We start from the raw sequence: 22,555 nt of genomic DNA on the forward strand, positions 1-22,555 counted from the left end.
TACCAGTCCCTGCCCAGGGGACAGTTATATCTGCCTCACTTCCACGCATCAACATCTAATTCTAATGATCTTTTTTGCTTCATGTAACCAAGCAGGTAAGGCAGGGAGATAGATACAGAGAACTCAGTACACACCTCGCTCTCCTTTTAACTTTTTACCAGAGTTGGGTATGAGTTTACATGAGGGGGAAAAACCATATACAGTCAAAGGGAAAACTGATAAATCATCTCACACTGGTAACTTTCAGCAGGATAAATATTCTCTGTCTGGGTGAAGACAGCAGCCACTGCAAAGATGCCACCCCACAGCTTCTCATTAAAGATGAGCTACATGAACACAAAGGCTTTTGTCATCCCCAGGGTTATCATAACACCCTACATTTCCCTCCTCCCTCCGTCACCAGAGCATGTTCAGAATTCAAGTCACTGTCTGTTTGGATAGTTAAGCCTTTCTGATAAAATCTGATAAAACAAATATCCCCCACAGACATATACAGTTCCTAAAAATACATATCTGATGATGCTTCATCACTTTAGAGAGCAAATCCCTGCTCTCATGCGAGTGGGGACACAGAGCTGGAGGACAGCATGATATTTCAAAGATGGAACAGGGGAAAAATAAATGAAAGCAGCTAAAGAAGCTTCACTTTTAAATCTCTTCTTTTTTCCCCCTAAAAACAAACCTCATTTTCAACAGGAAACGAGGAATCTGTAGTAATGTTTATATCACATCTTAGTGGTACCACATTAGGGCTTCAGGAAGTTTTGTACTCACTATTTACTTTGAAGGGCTCTATAGATTTCTGAGGAATTGAGAAATGACCAATGCCTTACTGGAAAAACTGGAAAGAAGTGGAATGAGGACATGGAACATGGAAAAGCTCACAATACTATTTTCCACTCTTAGAAAGCACTTTTCTACTAAGAAACAACATTTATAAGCTGTGATGCTGTTTGACTTTTTGAGCACACCACACAGGAACCACAATGAGTCGAGTCAAATGTGTCCAGACTGCTCAGAGGGCTACTTTAAATATCATCAGCAGAATTATATTATATTATATATTCTATAAAACCCATTATTTTTTCTCTATTTGGTGTGAAGAAATGTTAATTCACGGACACATGTGTGTGCACATTTGCTGAGTAAGAGGATGTTCAAGCCAGAAATTATTTTTATAAGAAATCTCTTACAGTTATTTCATGTTTTCTTGTTTAAATTGGGATACACAGCAATTATCTTGGTACCAGACTGCTGTCGATAACATTAGCAGAAATTAATACAAATATTTGCATAAAGCAAGCTTTATTTTTCATTCATCCAACTGTAAATATCAGATACTGATAACACTGCAGATGATTGCTTAGTTATTGTCAGAGACATAATCCCAGCAATTAGCAAGGTGTATACTTAAAAAAAGAAGTCAAATATTAACATAATCGCCAATTGGTGTAACTAGAGCATAAACAAACTGTACAAAATATGGAAAATACTTGCTTATCATGGCAAAATATTTAACCAGATTTGCGAAGTGCCTTCAATATAACAAGCCCTATTAGATCTTATTAATAGAGAGAGGTGAGATTATCCAGATCAGACAAAAAGGCTCCATGGCTAAGCTGGTTTTTGCAGCATTTGCAGTTATTGCATATAACAGAGAAATCTACATCCATTTCACTTAACCTTGTAATTGTAACTCTGTGGGAACAACTCTGCATTATCCCCACTTCCACTGAAGAGATTTCATGAACACAAGAAAGTGAGAATGCTAGCAGAACTCTGAACCCACTGCACACAGATGACTGATTTAAATATCCCTATCAGGTGTTCACCAAAAAAAAAAAAGAAGAGAGGGAACTATAACATGTAACTATTTACTCCATTTTTAATTTGTTTTTTTATTTCATGAGGATGTTCAGGGACCTCAGAGAAAAACCTGTGTTTTACAATCTCACATAGTTCCCATTTCAGAAATGCATAAACTTTCAGAGAAAGAAATTTCACTAGCAAGGCACAAAGTGATCAAGCCCACATATCCTTAATGACTGAATTTTGACACTTTTTTAGCCTTTTTTTTCTCCTCCCCTACAAAGCCTACTGTCTGTAATGTATTTGCACTATTAATAAAAAAATGTATTGCTAAAATGATTCAAACTTTTTTGAACACTCTGTAAGGATTTACACTGGATAAAGCCTCTTAGAGTAGAAAATTTTGATAAAATGCTTTTGCAATAACACCAGCATTCTTTCACAAAGATATTTAGTGAACACAGGCTATAAACTTGACACATCTTCACTTTCCTAGTATGCTTTTGAGATTGAAAACAAATAAAATTGATCAATATTCTTTAGGGACACACTAATTTTACTGTAGGAGTAACTGCACTGTCAGTTTGATGTGGTTTAGTCATCCTACTTAAACCCACAAATTTTGAGGGGACTTCATAGCCAAGACTCAAAACCAGGCTGACAGGACATATTTCAGCATCAAACCTAATTATTCCAGAGAGCTCCTTGTTTTCAAGCTAATCAGGCTGATTAAGCAAGCACCATGGCACTGAGTGACAGAACGAGGAGTTTCAGCTTTCTCAAAACAAGACTGAAATCCTTTCAATGGATTAGCCTGACCACTCATTACAGGAGCAGTTTGAGGAATGTGTAAGAATTATTTCTTTACACTCATCAAGCCTTAGCACGGAAACCACTGAAGTGTTAAGGTGAAGCTTTGCTATGCTGATTCAATGTTGGGATGAAGGACATAAACAGCTCAGCCCATGCTGTAAGATCACACCTAAAGCCTGACAAACACGACATGCACACTAACTTTGTTATTCACCACACTCCAGGTTCTGGATTGCTGGCTAAGGAGGCAGGATTTTAGTCTTCTGGCACATTATAATCTGAAAGAAACAGGTGACTCGGTATTTTGAAATTGGGATGCCAATTCTATTAATTGGTCAGGGAGAAAGAAAGAATATCTCATAGCTCACAACCAGTGCTGCTGAGAACTGCTTCTTCTCAGCCAGTCATCTAGAAATGCAGGTCGGCAGTTCCTCTGGATGCACTACACAAATCATGGCAAATGCTCTTAAAGCTCAGCTCCACAGTCTGTTATGACTAATGAGAGATAACACAACTTTTCAGATATATTTCCCCAGGTAACACACTTTTACAACCTCTCTTAACAATGACAAATGCAACTATGCTTAAAGATTTCATTACTCACAGCAGGTAAAGCACTGACTTAGAATTTATCATCACATTTACAGCTACCCAAAATGTCTTACAACTAAGTCATGTTCAAAGTATAAAACGTTACTCTGGGAAGGAAGAAATCAGGCTACAGGAGGATTCTGAAATTTTTATGCACTATGCAAGGATTGGCAGCCAGAGATCACACTGAAGTTTGGGATTTTGTGTTTTCAAACTCTTAGCAAATGGGAGACACACTGACCTCTTTTGGGCAACAGGAAACAGAACTGGCAGAATTCTTCACAGAGACTGAAGTTACTGTTTATTCTCATTATACCCAAATCTCAGTTCTGACAGATATGCCACACTGTGTGTTTACACCAGCAGAATGCACAGCCCTTGAAACAAATCAGAACCCAAACCTTTCACCATTCTACATACAGCAAAACTGAGGTTCCGAAAAGTCTACAATGGATTAAGGCCCAAATGTCTGTTTTGACTTTTGGGCACTTTTAATTTGCTAAATCCTTGTCATGGTTTAAACCCAGCTGCCAACTCAGCCCCACATGGTTGCTCACCCTCCACCAGTGGGAGAGTGAAAGAGAGCAAACCCGTGGGCTGACACAAAGGCAGGTTAAGGGGTTGGGAAAGGATGACAGTAATAGAATTAGAATGCACATGTGCTGCAGAACGCAGGGCTCAGCACTCACTGAGCCAAGCCCCAGCAGCATCCCAGGCCAGCTCTGCCCCAGTTTAAACACTGGCCATGACATCACAACTGGGAAATATCCCTTTGGTCACTGGGGCCAGCTGTCCTGGCTGTGTCCCCTCCCAATCCCTGCGCCCCTGCAGCTCCTGGCTGGCAGGGCATGAGAAGCTGCAAACTCCTGGACTCACAGTAAGCCCTGCTTAGCAACCACTGAAAACATCAGTGTGTTATCGACATCATTCTCATGCTCCATCCAAAACACAGCACCGCACCAGCTACCAAGGAGGAAATTAACTGTATCCCAGCCTAGCCAGGATCAACTTCACGTCCAGCTCTGCATTCATGTGACACTGCCCTAATATACAAATAACTGCCTTTAAAGCCAAGACACACATTATGAAAAAATGGTTCTACAAATTTGACAAAAATAGTAAAAAATCTGCCATAAGTGTGATCAGGAAAAAAAAAGATTCATAATACAACAGAATACACTAGTTTTGAAATGTTCTACTTCTGCATTAAACAGCCTTTTTTAAAAACAAAACATTTTTCACTTACACATTGGACTAACAAATTTTGTTAAAATTTGGTCTTTACATCCATCCTTTTTGTCCTTCCACAAATCCAGAAAGATTGCTTGCAATGTAAATTTTCTAATTTCTGAAACAATTGCTACTAAAATTTGTTGATAATTGCAAAAATAATTTGCTGCTTCAGCAAAACTCCTTTTCCTTTTGTACATGCCCAAGTATGCCAATAAAAGGAGAATGAAATAACTTCAGTACAAATTTAAGCTAACATCTAATTTCAAATTGCAAACTTCTCCAAGGATGACAGGGTGCTGTGGGAATCATCAGGCTACCACTTAGAAAAACAGACAAATGTTTTCAACAGGTTGAAGTGGCGTATCAAATGTAATTTTAAGAGCAGAAATGTCTCTTACAGAGGAATAGTCTTTCCCTTTCCTTGGACAATAATGCTGCAGTTTAGTAATGCTGCGTTACTAAAGGAGGAGACACTTACACAGAGTTTATGTTCTCATTAACCTGATCAATTTTGTACAAAACACAGATATGGATCTCAGGTTTTTCTGAAACAGACCCTACCTTTCCAGCCACAGCAATGACTTGAGGAAATCTTTCCAGCAGTAAAGAGCACAGTCTGTGTTTTACTTCAGCCAAAATTTTATCCTGTGTCTATATATATATATATATATATATGCAATATATATGAAGCACCAACGGATAACAGAATATTCCACCTCAGGGTTTCGAAAAATTCAGCCTACAAGACCAAAGGAGTTCACAGTTCAATGAAGTACAGGCAAAATAAGGGAAACAAACAGGATATTTTACTATTTACAGTTTTGAAGGTTTGCCAAAACCAAAACAAAACAAAAAAATCAAAGCTCTTTTTCTTCTGTTTCTGTTTCTTATCTGAGTCTTTTAAGAAGAAACTGGAAGTTTTCTAAACAAACTCATGTACACTGACAGTGAATAATTCAAACAGTGTGTATTGTTGCAATGGGCTGTTACTATCCATCCCAAAACAATCTATTCACAGTTCACATGCAGGCAGCATTTAAGGTGCCAGGACACTCAGTGAGCTCCACTCCCCAGGCATTCCCTTTGGTCCACGGGACACAGCTCAAGCATCTTCCACAGCAATGTTTGTTGTCAGCCACAATAATCTTTCATACACCTTTTCCCTTGTATTACTTCTCAAAGTCATTTTTTCCTTCTAGTACTTCTCAAAGTCAAATAAAAAGCACTGCTTTAAAGACTTAAATTGAACATGCTTCAGAACAGGAATACCTTATATCCAAGAATATTAACTCCCCAAAACAATAGCATGCCTTCTTTCTACCCCAAATTTAGAATGCATACACTCAAGTCACAAGGCTGATGACTCCATATCCTCACCATCTTATCCCATAATAAAATACCACAGAAGAAAGTTTGCCAAAATAAAAATGGGAATATTTATTATCTTTTCTACTAAAGCAATGCAGTTCTTTTGAGATTATACATTGGTCTTTGCAAATGTTTCTACAGCTAGATTCATACTTTTCCATTTTGTAAAAAAATCAGACACTTCATAAAAACAAAGACACAGGCTATGTCACTGAACAACTGGAAAGGATTGTAACTGTTAGTAGGGATGAGCAAAGAAAGCTCATGCTTATACTTAAACCTCTGGCATTTGTATCATTATCACATGTTCAAGTGGGACAAATGGGGACATTTTCCTTGCACATTTCTGGGTCCACTTCCCAAGCTTTCAGCAATCAGATAGACTGGTGAATACTGAATGTGACCAGGAGAACCTAAACATTGCTCAGCAGTACCACATGCACAAGATGCAGGGGAAGGAAGAGTCAGACCCGTGCAAACAGTACAAGACAAACTGTCACAACTGGCAAACGTGCACTGGACAAAAGTTGAAGTTTATGAAAAGTTTTATTGGTTGTCATGAAAATAGTATCAGAAGCAAATAACTGTGTGTGTTTTGCAAAGTCATCTTCATTTGGCCTCCTGAGCTTTCTTGGCATTCTGTTTTTCTTTCGCCTAGGAAACAAGGGGAGATGATGTCAAGCTCTGATAAGACAAAGATCATTCTGAAGCTTTGAATGACCACTCATTACATTTCTGAATATTAAAAATATGCTGGAAAATGAAAAATTTCAATGTAAATTTAGACCCTTCAGAAGCATCCTACTACTATTTTATTAGGTTAGTATATAAAGCCTTTTACAAAAAAATACAGGTTTAAATAAATTATGCAAAAGAAACTGAGATTGGGTAACTTCTGCAGGGGAAAAGCACGATTTTAAAAGCATAATTGAAACCTTCATTTTTCATACCTTCATACCAATTTCATTTAACATAGAAAAATCTCTTCCTAATGGAAATATTTTATGTCACAAGAAAACACCACATTCAGACATACTGATTATCAAAACTGAACTCTGAAACAAACAAGATCTCAGTGGTTTAGATCTTTAAAATGAGTGGAAAGAAACCCCACAGAAGTTCCTATCAAGATATCTGCAGACAGATTCTCATAACTTATATCAATCATAAATAGTTCAAATTGACAGGAAACTGGCACTTTCCTCGTTATGATTTCAGTTAAGAAACAGATTGAGCAAGAAGAGGGGACAACTCAGAAGCAAGGCCAACAACTTTCTGTCAAAACATTAGTTAATTCTGAATCAGGCTTTTGCTTATTACCGCTTATTATTGAACAGAACAGCATCTCATTCAGTGATTTAGAATTAAGATCTGTTACCATCAGCTCACTGGTCATTTACTTGTGAAAGCAGCTTGATGGGTGTTATAAATGACTTGTGTTAACATAAAACAATTAAAACTCCACAAGCTACTGTCTTATAAACTACAGGCCTGCAAATTTACCTTCCTAAATAAATTCAGCTAAAGAATGCACTCATTAAACAATACACAGCTCTTTTTTCATTACACTGATTTGGAGATCCTTTCTCAGTGAGTACAAAATCAGGGATCCTGCCTCTGGCACTCAAGCCTAAGTGCATGCCAGCACAGAGAGCCGAGTACAGTTCAAGTACTTGACCAGTTTAAGAACCTCGCCAAAGTGGAAGACACACTTATTTATTAAAGTTTAATACAAACCTTAGCAGTAAATCAATGCTAATGGCTAGATACCTCAGAAAGGGGGGAAGCCAAGCCAGGGAATGAGCACGGGAGCAAGGAAAAGGGAGCGCTCCAACTCGAGCGCTGTGCCACGGCTGCCACCGCGCGGTCACCGCCCGCTATAGCGGCCGCAGGGCAGCGCTCCCGGCCAAAGACCTCGGCAGCACAAATGGCACGGGCTCGTCCATCTAACAGAGAAGGCAGGAAGAGTTACAGAAACATACGGTCAGCTGGAAATACTCACTTTCTCTACTAATGGTATTAACTGCTGGTGCTCTGCTAGAGTCTTTAATAATTCCATGATGAAAGGCAGGTAGTTATGTTTTCTCCTAATATTTTCAATCTAAAAATAAATTAAAAGCATTAACAATTATTACATGGCTGAACTATCTTCTAGTCCCCATCCACTTCCTTCAGATTAATTGAAAAGCTCCCACATATATATAAAAGCTGGCTTTTTCTTACAACTGTTCCAATAATTTCATCAGAAAAGCAAAAGCTACATACCTTATATCTTTTTAATTTTTGGTTCTCTTCTTCAATTAACATCTGGTATTTTGCAACTTCTGATTGTATAGAACTTAACATATTACTACTTTGATCTGTATCCATAGGCTCCTCCTTCCACAAAACAAAAATTTAAATGGATGATGTTACTCCATTTTTAAATTCTTTCTTTTTTTTAATTAAAGCAAGTTTAGTCTCAGAAGTATTTCTATCACAGAAAGATTCAGTTTTGTTTACAGTTATGGGAACGTTCCAGGAATTTCTGCAGTTAGTTAAAAGCAGACTAGTTCAGGTACTGGGAAAAGAACAGTTCCTGCACCACAGCAAATGAGTCAAGGCAGAAAATCAAAATGACACGTTCACACTGTGCTGAGTGCTCAGCTCAGAGCTGCAGCACTGAGTGCATCCACATCTGTAGCAATCACTCCCTGCTTTTTTTAGTGTGACTCCATTTGGAGCGAGGAAGGGAAGTGAAAAATAAAGCCAACACACAGAACTATGAGAGAACTGCTTCAGCAACTTCAATTCCATGGCCTACCTCTGCCAGTTGCTGCTGTAGCTCTGCAATCCTCTGCTCATATATCATCTTCCTGTCAGACACAATAGCCATCAGGTTAAACCTTATCTCACCTTCACTGTATCTAAATGAGGAACAGAAGAACAAAACAACAAAGACGACCCACTTTCAAAACTAGTCACCAACATGACAACTGAAAAGCCCCCTCCTTGATTTCACTTTAAGGAATGCATTTCACGGAAAGAAAATTTTAAATGGGTCTAATTAAGTTAAGTTTGCTACAGATCCAGTCTTGCCACAAAATCAGCCCGCAAACTACCTCTCTCCAATATGTAACTCCTAATAACCTTCTCTCCCCGAAATTTACTATTCCTGTTTGTGGTCACAAAACAAATACTGAAACTGTCCAAAAAAGAAAAGAAAACATGACAACAGAACTTACAGAACACTGCAGCACATAATATTTTCTAACAAGTAATAGTAATGAGAAAGTAAAAACTATTGGAGACTTCTCCACACAGTGGAGTGTCTAATTCAACAATTAGACTAGCAGGCCTTTTGGAGGTTAAATTCTCCAAAAGCAACTTGGTAGTCCTGTTTTGCTTATCAAAAAAAAAAAAAGTCCTCAAGCAAAAACTTGGAGCTGTTTTCTAAAAATGGCATAAAATCAACTTTATTTCTAACAAATTTGGGACTGCAGTTTGGAACCAGAATTAAGAAGTAGGAAAGTTCCATAGTATGTTTTTCTAGCTTAAATTTCCAAGACAAGCCACATACCTAAGAAAAACTTGTTGTTATCTCTAAATACCAGCTGTATGGAGAGAATGACTATCCAGTGCTTTTAAGTGCATAGGCAAATATAATTCATGGTCATGACACTCCTAGCTTTCACTCCCAAAGACCCACAGCTGTGTAACAGAGAAAACAATCTTCTTTTCCAGAGCACTTGTAGGATCTCTCTTCACTACACAGACACCCACTTGGATTAATTAGGCAGCAGCCCAGTGCATTTGAGATTTATCTATCATCTGCCTCATGCCGGACAACAGGTTCTCAAGTCACACAGTGATATGCATAAAAAAATGACATGTAAGAGTGATTGCTTAGAAATTCAGCTGAAATCTTTTAACTGAGGGAAATTAGGACTATGGAATTTGAAGCATAGGTAAGGTGCTATATTTTAAAGGCATCACGACCATTTACTTTTGTATGCGCTTCTCTATGACGGGCCGCACTGCACTTATCCAGTCATCCTGATTGCATGCACCTGGGGAAAAAGCAGGAAAAAACTCATCATCTTTGCAAAATTCAACAGAGGAAAAAATTCACCATCTTTGCAAAATGTATTGCAAAGCCGACTCGTATAGTTCAGCCTTATGCAGCAACTTCAGAGTATGTAACAAGTATTTCTTTAGCTACTGAGGTCTGAAATTACTCAGGTGGCTTTTTCAGGAGGTGGAAGATATTTTATTAATAACAATATTTAGATAATGCAGTGGCCAAAGCAATGGAACAAAGCTAAATTTTAAGGGCATAAGCATCTAACATTTGTTTTGTTGATAACAAGAAATTATGGGGCGGGGGAAAGTATGTTATGTAAGGTTTTTATGACACAAGGGAAATTAGTTGGTATGACAACATTGAAGTAAACAGCAAAGGAAATCACTATGGACAGGTACAGCTGTTTAATATTAACTCTTGATTTTGTCTGTGTAGATGCAATACAACGCTAAAAAGTCAGGCAGAAAGAAAAACTATAAAAGGATATATGATAGAGAACTTGATTCCAAGATATATGAGAGAATACCTACAGGTGATTTCCTAAGCTGGAAATGCCTCTTTTGCAATTTTGAGATCTAAAAATTTTCTAAATTTAAAGTAAATTTAGAGACTCATGATCTTGTGACCATACAAATGATGGTACTGTTAGGTCTGCAAACTGTACAGGATCTCCAGACAGACTAAAGACAAGATTAAGGAGCAACCCACTGCTCAGCCTAAACATAAATAAAATTGTCAACAACACTGGGAAAACACTCTAGGAATGGAGTGTGGAACATGTTGTTGTTGACAATGTATGAGACTCTGAAGTACAGACACGATAGGCACTGCAGAGCTTTTCAAGACACAACAGGGCACACATATCTCAAGAAAGATTACAAAACATGAGCCAGTCTTACAGAGAATAAAGCAATTTTCTTTTAAACCATTAGGAAAACACTTGCTGTCTAAGAAGAAAGAGGGCAGTGAGTAAACACAAGCCACATAATGTAAAAAAAGTATCTGAAGTCGGCTGTATACATTCTCCCTTTATGTAAACTTCTCACTTGCAACAGAACTACCAAGGTTTTGGAAGGGATTGCAGGACCTGATCATTTGGTTACTGAATGAAAAGAGAGAGCACCAGAGACATGGAGGAAGCAGGGAGAAAACTGTATTTTCAAACCAACAAAACTAAAACAATACAAATGACTGCACGGAAGTACAAGCCTACAGCACATTCAGAAAACTCCCTAGATATTCCTTATTTTAATAAATAACTTGCTTTGAGCCTATAACATATGACCAATTTGTTGCAAAAAGCTATGGTTAAAATGAAGGATGTTCAGAAAAAATGTAAAATGTTACCTAAATCAATTGGTCCTTCCCTTAAGCCATCTAGCTCATAGAGCCTCCCATTAACAGGAACATAGCTTACAAAGTGAAAGGCATCTTCTTCCTTTGCTGAAGACTTTGCATCAAACTCAAACATCTGTTGTCTGCAAAGAAAATTTAAAAACCCCTGAGATTAAAAAGGATTTGCTCAAATTTTGGCCAGATTTAAAACATATGTTACCTGGCAAAACTGTTGTGGACTTGCCGAATCACTTCTGAGTTGCTCAGTGCCAAACCTTTCATCTGAAAGGAAGTAACAAAACACCTGTAAACCACCAGAGCTGTAACACTGGGACACTCAAAATGCAGAAAACAGTGGGCACTCACCGCAGCATCAAAGCTTTGGGAAAATTCTTTAAATTCTGACAAGGTCTCTCCTAGGTGAATGTCTTGATGAGCACAGTTTAACAGCACACTTACTATGGCTTGAGTTGCACAGGCATTATTTATGACCTAGAAAAAGGCATGGAGAATTTGGTCAGCAGTGGTGATAAAAGTTCACTCCAAACTGGGTTTGTTTTTGTTACAAACACTTCCTGTGCTGATTCACATTAGAGCTGCACTCTAACCCACACTGGATTTGCTGCCTGGGCAGCTACAGAAAAGCCTTTGCTGTAATAAAATCAGCTCTGCATGGCTGTCATATACAATTCATTGATAAAACTCGTATTTCACAGCTGTCCTCAGAAACTGTCATTCCACTGTCTGAAGTGATTAATAAAAGGCATAGAAGAAAGGCAAAAATCCTTGGATCTCTGTGGAAAAACTCACAGTAATATTCAAAGCAAGCTGCCCAAATAGGGTTATTTTAACTATGGCCTTAAAAAAAAGTCAACTCTCCCAAGAAAATTCCTTCAAATAATCAATCTCCTACTAGGAGTAGGAGATCAAAAAATTTAATTTGAAGCAATAAAGCACATTATGGACCATAGAATTTTTATTAGAAGGTTTTATTGGACAAAAAATTTCAAATATTCGAGGGATAAACTAATAAAACTTCAAAGTGTTCCAAGATGTAGAGATTGTTTAAGTGATGATTCGCTGAATAATGTAATTGTTTCTTTACTTGCAATATACCTATCCTTTTCAAGTCAATGTTTAAGTCACTAGTTTGACACTGTTACACTTCAGTATTAAACACTCCACTTTTAGAAAATATAAGCAACGCCCTTCATATTAAAGCCATGTCTTTAATGTTGTTTACTAATAACCAAACTAAAACACTGTATTTAAAGAAAGAGGCTACAAGGATTATTAAATATAATTTGAGATTTAACTAAAGGCACTGTAATCAAATTGCATGAGGCCATAATACAAGAAAGACTTTATATTAGCAGTTTTTTCTCAGTGAGCTATAGGTTAGGAAAAAGTAATGTATCATTAGTTTTTGAGACTATTTTGCACTTGAAAATGCTACTTAAACCTTAAAGCTTCCAGAGAGGATGTGAATTTCGTAAAAAAAAATGAAAATTAGTTCAGGGCTGTGAATGTGAAACCACTTCCAACAAGAAAGGAGAAAGAAAAAAAAAAAAAAGAGAAAACCCAAGCAACCTGTTCTACAATCAAGGCTAGCCCTAACAAAGGAAAACCTAGTATGTTAATACTAAAGGCCACATCATAAATTTATTTTCTATGCTTCAGGGTGTTCTCAGTTCAGATTATGTCTGGATGCAGATGATAAAGAAATAATAGAGCACTTCTTAATTTAAGAAAAATACAATCTAGTTGACTTAAATGGTAATCAAGGGAGTCAACTACACAGGCAGAACAGATTACAGCAATCAAAACTCAAACCAACTGCAGGTACACAAGCTAAGGGCTAGAACACGCACAGCTGCAAAATAAAGGACATACAAGGGAAATCCATCAAGGGCACTGAAATAACAAACCTGCAGCAGAAAAATTCAAACCTCCAGACTCGCAGAATGGCATAATTTGAATTACACTTGACACAGGAAAAAGAACTAAAGATTCTCTGAGATACAACTAAAGAATGTTATCAGAGACAGTTGTAAAGTAGTGCTAGGATGAAAGCGGGGAAATCCCAAGTGGATCAGAGTGCATGAAGCTGATGCAACGTAATTAAGCTGACAGAGAAGCAAAAGAAGGTAGGGACACCTGTGCTGACAAACTGTTGGAACAGTGCTGGTACAATGAAGGCAGGGTCATCACTACAGCAAGCTGTATTTGTTAAATGATAATTAATACAGAGGGACAGGACTAAACGGCAACTACTTTTGCTGAAAAATCAAGATGGAACAATCAGTTGATCTCTTTAGAGACAACTCAATAATGGCATCAAAACAAGGAAGGGAAATTCACAGAGATTTTGTGCCTAGAGGGAAGATCAACACTGAAACTGCTGAATAGCAAGTTACAGAAGCTTTAAACAGGAAATAAAATCAGAGGAAAAATTAGACTTGGCAGAGAATTAATGGGCTCATCAAATATTGGCCTTTAAGCCTATTTTGTATTCCAACTACAGTATGAGATAAGTCTGATGAAGTCTATAGGGACCAAGCTGAACAATGTCTGACTGGTAGAAAACAATATGCATAAGATGCAGCTCTGGGGGCAGTGGCCTCTAGCTGTTGAAATGAAAATACATTACAGAACTCAAGAACTTCAGTCAGTGAGAGGCAGGAGGTAAGCAAAAGGCAGCAATAACTGTCCTGTAGCAGAAGAGTAGAAGGAAATGCAGGTGGTATGCATGAAAATCCAGTGTGCTCCTGGATGTAGATGACACAGGAGAACTACTAAGATGGAACAAGGGAATATCCAGCTAGTGGTAGCTCACAGGCAGGGTGAAGAGGGCAGGCTGAGGATGTGACTGCAGGACCAAATGTGGACAAGTGCCAGGTTTATTTGTCACACAGACACAATGCCATCAGTGCACACAGCACTGCTCCATACACAATCTAGAGAATCCTTCAGGATACCCATCTCTCTAATTTTCAGAGTATCTCTTACTTAAGATGCCTCAGCATTAGCAGAAAACCTTTTCTGCATTCAGATAACATGATAATAAACGCAGGTTGTTCCGAAAAGATTTTTATTTGGACTTGAGGATTAAGAGGATTGTCTGTATTCGTCCAGAAATATCAACATTTGCCTGGATATTTCTGTCCAGGAAGTCTTGGTGAGATATTAGATTGATCAATACTCAAGACTCCAACTTAAAGCAGAGACCCACAGTTAAAAGATTTTGTAGGCAGAAGTTCAAGGTGCATTTAATAACATTTGAAAGAAAATTATACACACAGAAATGTATCAAGAGAAGGTTAGCCCTTCCCCAAGTGAAGCTCAGCTTAAAACAAACCAAGGAACCACTTGATTAGGCTACTCTCTAAGTAAGATGCATTACTTCCTAAGCATGCACCTTTCTCTAGGGATCCAGTCTGACTTTCTGGATCAACTTTAGGTAGAAGCTCTTTAAATTCCTGACTCACATCTTCCACCTGATGGATTATGTATTTTGCTTTTCAAAAAAGCTGTGGACAAGCCTGTGCTGCAATAGGTAGTATAACCAGCAAATCCCTAGGCTTCACTTACTAAACATCCCAACATTACAGAACAGTTGGTTTAAAGGAGCTCAATGTGAAAAATTCATCATTAGCACAAAGTTCCACAACTTATTCTTGTTTAGAAACCCTACATAATTTTTTTTCCATTTTAATTTTGTTGGAGTAAAGACATAATTTTCTGCAGCCATATTCAGTTAATGAAAATCTCTTCCTGATTGGTTTCATGTCTTGAAGTTGTACTTCTTGTAAGTTATCTGTTATCCCAAACTTAGCTCTAACACAGATATCTGGTCTATCTTAATGTTACCAAATCTGCAAGAGTCAAAAATTTTGAGTTTGAAATCAATTAAGTATTGGAAATGTAAAAATACATATGCTTCCATTAGTGCCATAAACATAACCAGAGACCAGTGTTTTGTTATTAACAGTATCATTTATAAGATACTCTTTCTGAAGGTATTCCCAATTAATGAAGTTAATGTTCTGTCACAACAATGCAAAATAAAATAAATACATGGCATCTAAGAAAGGCAGGATACCAATACTTCTGTACTAAAAGCTGAAGCATTTATTAAACTCAAAAAAAAAGTAGTTTCAGGTCTAACAACGGCATTCTTTTTTGTCCAGAGACACTTCTGCAATGCTCAGCAGAGAATACAGCTCCTCCAAACATTGTGGCGGGGAGCTGAATACATTGAGTAGGTGTAATCATGTATCCACTGTGACTTAAGCAACACAGAAATCAGGAATTCAGAGTTAAGGCTGAAATTGTATCCTTAACTCACCTCATTGTGCCTAGGTATCCTAGCTCAAAGGGTATGTAAGATCATCCAGAGTTCTGTGGCCTCAAATAGAGGACCAAACCATACCTAGGCATAACAGGGAGGCCAAATTTTAACATGAGTGCACATAAAAGTGACCATTAAAAAAAATCCTTTAATATGCATGCATACCAGACAGACTTCAAAATTCAACCCCCCAGCATACTTGTGATTTAACGTGGAACAAGATCTAGTTGCCATTTGGAATTCACCTACAACATCACTATGGAAGTGGAAATGAGAAAAATGTGAGCATGCACAAGCTTCTTACCAAAACTGAGTTTCCTAACGCAATTTTAAAGATGTTTTACTAGACAGTTTGAGAGCTGTAGCCTTTCACCTCTAACTAAAGTTCCCCACAATGAAACAATTTTTAAGATTGAACACATAATAATATTGAACAGAAACAATTTATTTCCTATACTCAATTGTTGTTACATATTAACAGTAACCTTGTCTTGCTCACCCAGGAGGCAGGAGGAGACTTGAAAACATGTCTGCACTAATACCAATTGTACCAAATGTCTTTAGATGGGAACATTTAAAAGAAGAGAATGTGTGAGAAAGAAAAGAGACACAAAGAATTGTTGAGATTTTTCAGGCTCCAGTGTCATGACAGTTTTGAAGATACGGATCAACAGATCAATAACCTTAAATGTCATAAAAATTGCCCTAACCAACCTATTTGTTCCGGGATTCCAGCCTACAAATGAACATAATGTAATTTTACATCATCACTTCTGTAATGAAGAAAAAAGTCTTCCGGAAAGACCCTCAAAATCAGCATAAAATCTGGAATAAAACATACAGAGGAAATAAAAAATACATGTGAACCCAGTTGCACAACGGTTGGGAGGACTTGCTCTTTCACAATACAAATACTCAATACGAATGCTCATCTCACTTTGCGCTCCTGGGTGACTCAGAAGGATTCAGAGTGTGGTTTTGAGAAATGCAGTAACTTCAGCACTACCATAAAGAACCCCCTGTTCTCTCTCACCTGTTGCCAGCTTTGTCCTGTACAGACTCGCTAAACAGACACATCTCAAAGTACAGCACAGATCAGCCCAGAAAAAGTGCACAGGAAACTGCTGGGGGATGAGCTGCACTGGCTCACAGAAGCTCACTGCACCCTGCTCTCATCAGCAGCAAATCATAAGATCAGACACTTACTCAAGGAAACACTACAAGTCCTCAAAACATTGCTTGTCAAGTTGGATCTCTAACCCAGGCTAACTTTCCTCAGTGTGAAAGTCACCAGAGCTAAACTGGTATTAAACAGATTCCTCCAAAATACCCAAAGCAGTTTCTTTCTGTTGACTTTTAATAATAACTTCTCTGTACCTATTTCCAGTTGTTCAGTCACAATAGCTCAGTCCAGGCAAAACTGAACTGATATGAAGCACAAGCACATACATGTCTACAAGGAATGTTTGGGTTTTGCAAAGCCACTGCACTTGACTGACAGATAACGCCAAAACATGAAAGATACTAACTCTGAACTTTTTGCAAATGACTTTTGAAACATCTATTCCACGCCATCAAGTGGCATAACCAGGCAGAATTATTTTTCTAGAACATTTCTAGAAATTGCTTTCCATACTAAAATTAAGAGTCACTCTAGCAGACTCTCTTTAAAGGCACCAGGTGAATGAAAGGGACAATTAGAAAGGAGGTTTCAGCTTAAGAACATATTAAAATACGAGTGTTTCAAAGAAAACTATTAAATAGACTTCTCACTGCTAGCCTTTAATTTTGTGGGGTTTGTTATCAAATCTAACATTATCCAAATTTTGTGATGTACATTCTGCAATCTCATCTTAAAGCTCAAGAAAGATCTTCTTAGTTATTGCCTTTAAACACAGTGTCAAGGTTCAAAGAAGGGAAGAGGGGGCGGAAGAGGCAAAAGAACTGGAGCAGGCAGACAAATGCTTTGAAACTTTTCAGCATTAACAAGAACAACAACTCTAGGAGAACCTCAGCTACACTCAGGAAACAAGATGGAATCAATCCCTTGAGTGAGGGAAAATTTACCTTCACTTTAAAACCAAAAAAAAACACCCTCCAAAAAATTCCCTCTCTAGATTCCGATCAGAGTAATTTCCTCCCACCATGTAACCACCTTCTGAAAGTTTTATCAAGGGTTTTCCCTGAGTTCTTTGCCTCATGGCTGTTCTGTAGCTACAGCCCATGGCCACTAACAGTAAGTTTGGTGAGGCAGAGATCACAACCTAAACCAGTGCCTATGAGAGCTATCAAGCTATAAAGACCATTAGCAAACTGCTGCTGATCATTGTATCATAAAAATGGTGGGCAGTGTGTGGCAGGACTCAAGAGCTGCAACAGGGGAAGAATGAAGAGAATCAGCATTAAAAAAGCTGATCCACAACAGCATGAAACAGGAAGGTGATTATCAAAGGAATAAACCAGCAGGTAAAGAGTGGCCAGGACAGCTATTTGCATTGTTTTCCCTATTTCTATACTTTTACCTGGAAGTGTGTGGAGATTTTTTCATATTCTGAAATTTACATTCAAAACACTTCTGCATTTGTGGTGTGAAATAAAACAACAAAAAACCCAACCAAAAAAAAAAAAAGCCCCCCAAAATACTCCACCCTAAACACCCCAACAACTAGACTATGTAAGTTCACAGAAATCCTAATAATTTTCCCTTTGATATCAATGTTTTGTAATTAACACCTGTAGGGTTACAGTTCCTGTTTAGACTATTACATTTATCAGTGTTTTGGAAGCAGGGCTCAGAAACAACCTAAAAACATTGTTAAATACTCCCTACTTTCATTCTGGTCACTTTCTCTTGTTTTTCTTGCTTGCAAACAACACACACAGCAGTCTGCTAACTCTAAAACAGAATTTCAGTACTACCCTGTGTTTAATAAAACACAATAGATTACCTCAGCAAAACCAATTTTTCCTATTATTTCTAATTTAAGTTCACCTTTTTGATTTGAATGCTTAAAACTTGCATGCCAAAATGGTCTGCAAACCCTTAAAGGAAAGCATTATCCTACATATACTGCTCCAGCTTCCGAGCATTTGAGAAAAACAAGAAATAAGAACAGAACCAAAATAAATTTCTTCCAAGAAGTTGTTGAAAGTGGTTTCAAAAGAAGTAATTTGCTCATTCTGCTGCAAACATTTACCAAAACACTATTTACTGCACAGAAGACTGAGTTACTCTATGCGTGAGGGCTGACAAATAAATAAGAGCTTTACTCTTCCATGGCTGCTATTTTTGTCTGACTTGACAGATCAAACTGATTTGCTTTGTTAATCACCTTTCAATACACAGCACCTACTCTCAGAATTTGTTGAAGCTATTTCACCTTGCAAAATGCCAATTTCTGTACATATTAACAAAAAATAGGAGTTTTTTTTGGTATTAAAAGCTGTGTTTCATGACACATCTAAAACAATTACTGAACTTGTCATACCTGCTTAGCAAAAAATATTGTATCCAGTCTGGAATCCTGGACAACAGAACCTGCTGGCTCCTCTCCAGGCTGCCACTTGAAGAGAAAAATCAGCCCATGTACTGGCCTGAAAAACAAAATTTATATGAAAAAGGTCACCTGTACTGATGAAAAATACTAAAATCACCTGTACTGTAGTTTACCTGTACGCTGGTATGGTAATTCTGTTAGTTCTTTCTAAACATCAGGAACTTGCACTGAAATTTTCAGATGTGCTCTTTCAATTAGGCAGAAGACAATTCAGGCTTCTTTCCGTAAGTGCTAAACAATCCCAATCTGAATTATCATTTAGCCGGTAATTTTCAAAAGTCAGGACCAGTTTTCCTGGTTACTGCAACTTTTACAGTTGCAGAATTCTCATTTCAATTGGTTAGTGACAAACAGCTGTCAAAGCATTTGTCAATCATATACAAGAGCAGGAGCTAAAGTTTTGGTAATCCTTCTAGACACAGAAGAAATATCCGAAGAGGAGCTCTCCTGAAGCTTCATGCTTTGAGTTATCTCACCAACAAGTGAGAGAACCCCAGTTTTCTCTTCCAGTAAAAATGTGTCTTGTTTTTCATACTGCATGTCTTGAATAGTGAACAGCTTTTATTACATGTTGCACTGTATTCAGTATGCCCAGAACACAAAAATTTATCAGTAAGGGAAATAGTTCTTACCAAATCTACAGTTACAGTAAGACAAAAACTTATTCATCAGCTTAAATCTAAAGGTCATCATCACAAAAGGTTTCTCTACAAAAGGCAAACATACACCTGTACTGCATAAGAAACTTTTCCTAAGCTCTGACCAGAAGTCTGAGATGCATTTTTTCAAATTCTCTCAGTGGACCTGCTGTTTAAAAAAACCAAGCTGTTCCTATATTGTTTCACTCCCAGTGTTTATACACTGTGTAAAATATTGCAGGTGTAAATGGGAAGGGAGGAAGGAAGCTGGCCATCTCCCAGGACATGCAAAGCTGTCACTTAATGACAAACAGGTAAACGTTCTGATGGTGCAGACAGCAAATAAACCCCTTCCTAGGCAACATTTCTGCCATTCAGGTGTTGCTTGCCAAGCATCTTCAGTCAAAAATTCTAGAAGTACATCATCTGTACCAACTGCTGCATCTTTTGAAAGATTAATCCTACAAACATAGGATAGTTGCACAAGATACAGGAGTATGGTCCAGGTTAAATTACATTTTCCTCTTAAAATCCTGTATGTGAACATGGATAACAACACATCACGGACAAAATGTTAGAAGAATTAATGTTGCTTAATGAGGGCAGAATCGTTCCACATGGCACCAGTCATTGTCAGTTATAAAAGGCCTATTTGCCTTCACATACATATGGAAGTGGTTCTGCAGGAAAAACGAGTTACAAAAGTATCTCAGTACAGGAAAATAATTTAAGACAACAGAGGCAACATCATGTGATGTGAGGAAGAAGGGAGATAAATCAAGGAACAGAAATTCGCCCAAGAATTTGTTAAAAGATATAATGCAAGCTAATGGCAAAACGCATTAGGAATCTATTTCCACATTCTAGCTACTATCAGCATCTCTTTCAAAACCTAATTAAGCTAGATTAAGTACCAAAGCATTAATAAAAGGCAATTTAACTGCCAGGTATTAAATTTAATCAAAATCCTACCGAACTTCTGTGGAAACTAAAGGAAAAAACACAAACACAAAATGCCGCAAACAAAAAATCCACCAAAAATACACCTGAGTTTAGTACACATTCTTTCAGGGACATCAGATGAATGTGAATAAAAAACATGTGCCTTACTTCAATTTTTCAAAGTTCTCTGGCTCCAAACTCCATATTTCTTCAACTTGTGCTCCTCTACAGCCTGAAATAAGGAAACAGACAGGTCTCTCCAACTAACCCATTTAAAAAGGGACGCAGCCAGTCAAGACACAAAGACATTATGTAATGTTTGTAACTTTTATGTCCAGGCTATGGAAAAGTCTATCTATGGGCTTTAACACACCTTGATTAAAAAACCCAAAACAAGACAGGTAAAGAGAAATTATTTCAGGAATTTCTGAACCTGTGTATGGTGATGCTGTCTTTACAACACAGTTGCATTTTAAATAAGAAGCAGAGGAGATTAAAATATCTCTGGTCACTCCATGTCCTTTGCTTAACTGAAAACAATACTGTTTTTAAAGGCATTATCAGCAAGTCCAAAGCAGAACTTTAAACAGCTATCTCCAGACAAAGACCCATGGTAGTAGACCAAAAATGCTGTACATTCAAGCAAGGTATTTGCATAATACAGAGACTAAAAGGTTAAAATATTTAGTATGTGCAAGTTTAATTTATTAGTTAAATAAAAACATCACAGAAGCCTGTCTGGACTTCATTTCTGAGAAAAAGACATGACAGAAACTATAAATCAATGAAACCTAGAGTAAAATAATGTTGGCTCTTTGGCTGAAATCCTGTGTAGATTTCTCTGTTGTAATAACCATGTACTCAAAGTTTCACCAAAGATTTTAAACGCATTTCAACACAAAATTTAATATTCTAGAAGGTCAGGCAGCCACTTGAAGGCTATCCAGCCACTGCCAAGCCCCACGGCTCAGCCTGGGGACAGCCCTTTCCCAGAACGTCTTCGCTCCCGGGGCTCTGTAACCTGAACACTTTCCCACCCTTAAGTCTTAAGCTGCGCCAGGGAAGTTTAGATTGGACATTCGGAGGAATTTTTTCTTAGGGGTGATTAGACACTGGAATGGGCTGCCCAGGGAGGTGGTGGAGTCACCGCGCCTGGAGGTGCTTAAGGAAAGACTGGAGGTGGCATTCAGTGCCATGGTCTGGTTGGCAAGATGGCATTGGGTCATAGGCTGGACTCGGTCATCTCGGACGTCTTTTCCAACCTAACTGATGCTGTGCCTCTACGCGGCACGTCCCTGCCGAGCCGTCCGGCAGCAGCGCAACACGTGCCGGGGCGAGGGCCGAGCCGCACCGCACAGCCCGCGCTGGGGCCGGCCCGGGGCAGCGCCGCGGAGGTCACGGGAGCCGCACTCGCCCCCGGCCTCACGTCCCTGCACCCTCCCGGCCCTGCGGCAGCCGAGCCCCGCGGGGAGCGCCCACCGAGTCCCACGCACCCGCTCCCCGCCCGGCCGGCGCCCCACGCAGGGACAGCGGGCTCGCACCCACCGGTGCGGGAACAACCCCGCGGAGCCCCCACCGCCTGCCCGGCCCCGCTCGACCCTCACCGAAGCCCTTGATGAGCTCGGTGAAGACGCCCGGGTCGCTCTCCATGAGGCACCACTCGCCGGCGCTGCTGCCCCCGGACATGGCGGCGCCGCCGCCGCCGCTCAGGCTGCGAGGCCGAGCCGCGCCGCTCCCTTCCCGGCAGGACTCGCGCCGGGCACCGCCATGGAGAGGCGGGGCGGCCGCAGGAAGCGGCGGCCGGGACTGGATCCGGGGCAGCTGCGGGCGCCGGCGGTACCGCCCCGGCCACGGG

At 38.9% G+C, this 22,555-nt stretch overlaps 1 protein-coding gene across 3 annotated transcripts; it reads right to left on the reverse strand.

Annotated features, from left to right (window-relative positions):
* Positions 1-5,324: 5,324 nt before the first annotated feature.
* UCHL5 (ubiquitin C-terminal hydrolase L5) lies at positions 5,325-22,498 on the reverse strand. Of its 3 annotated transcripts, XM_032118265.1 has the most exons (11): positions 22,305-22,494; positions 20,869-20,932; positions 19,052-19,157; positions 11,579-11,704; positions 11,433-11,494; positions 11,225-11,355; positions 9,800-9,863; positions 8,618-8,720; positions 8,080-8,193; positions 7,817-7,915; positions 5,325-6,468 (listed from the first exon to the last, which is right to left on the reverse strand). In XM_032118265.1, the coding sequence occupies exons 1-11, from the start codon at positions 22,384-22,386 to the stop codon at positions 6,424-6,426; spliced, it is 996 nt and encodes a 331-aa protein (XP_031974156.1). In that variant the 5' UTR covers positions 22,387-22,494; the 3' UTR covers positions 5,325-6,423. The 3 variants fall into 3 exon arrangements, with proteins under 3 accessions (XP_031974156.1, XP_031974157.1, XP_031974158.1); XM_032118266.1 differs by lacking the exon at positions 8,080-8,193 and having other exon boundaries at positions 22,305-22,498; XM_032118267.1 differs by lacking the exons at positions 20,869-20,932; positions 22,305-22,494 and adding an exon at positions 15,561-15,644 and having other exon boundaries at positions 6,342-6,468; positions 19,052-19,119.
* Between the last annotated feature and the right edge of the window lie 57 nt (positions 22,499-22,555).

The sequence above is a fragment of the Corvus moneduloides genome, chromosome 9, assembly GCF_009650955.1.
Source record: "Corvus moneduloides isolate bCorMon1 chromosome 9, bCorMon1.pri, whole genome shotgun sequence".
Classification (NCBI taxonomy): domain Eukaryota; kingdom Metazoa; phylum Chordata; class Aves; order Passeriformes; family Corvidae; genus Corvus; species Corvus moneduloides.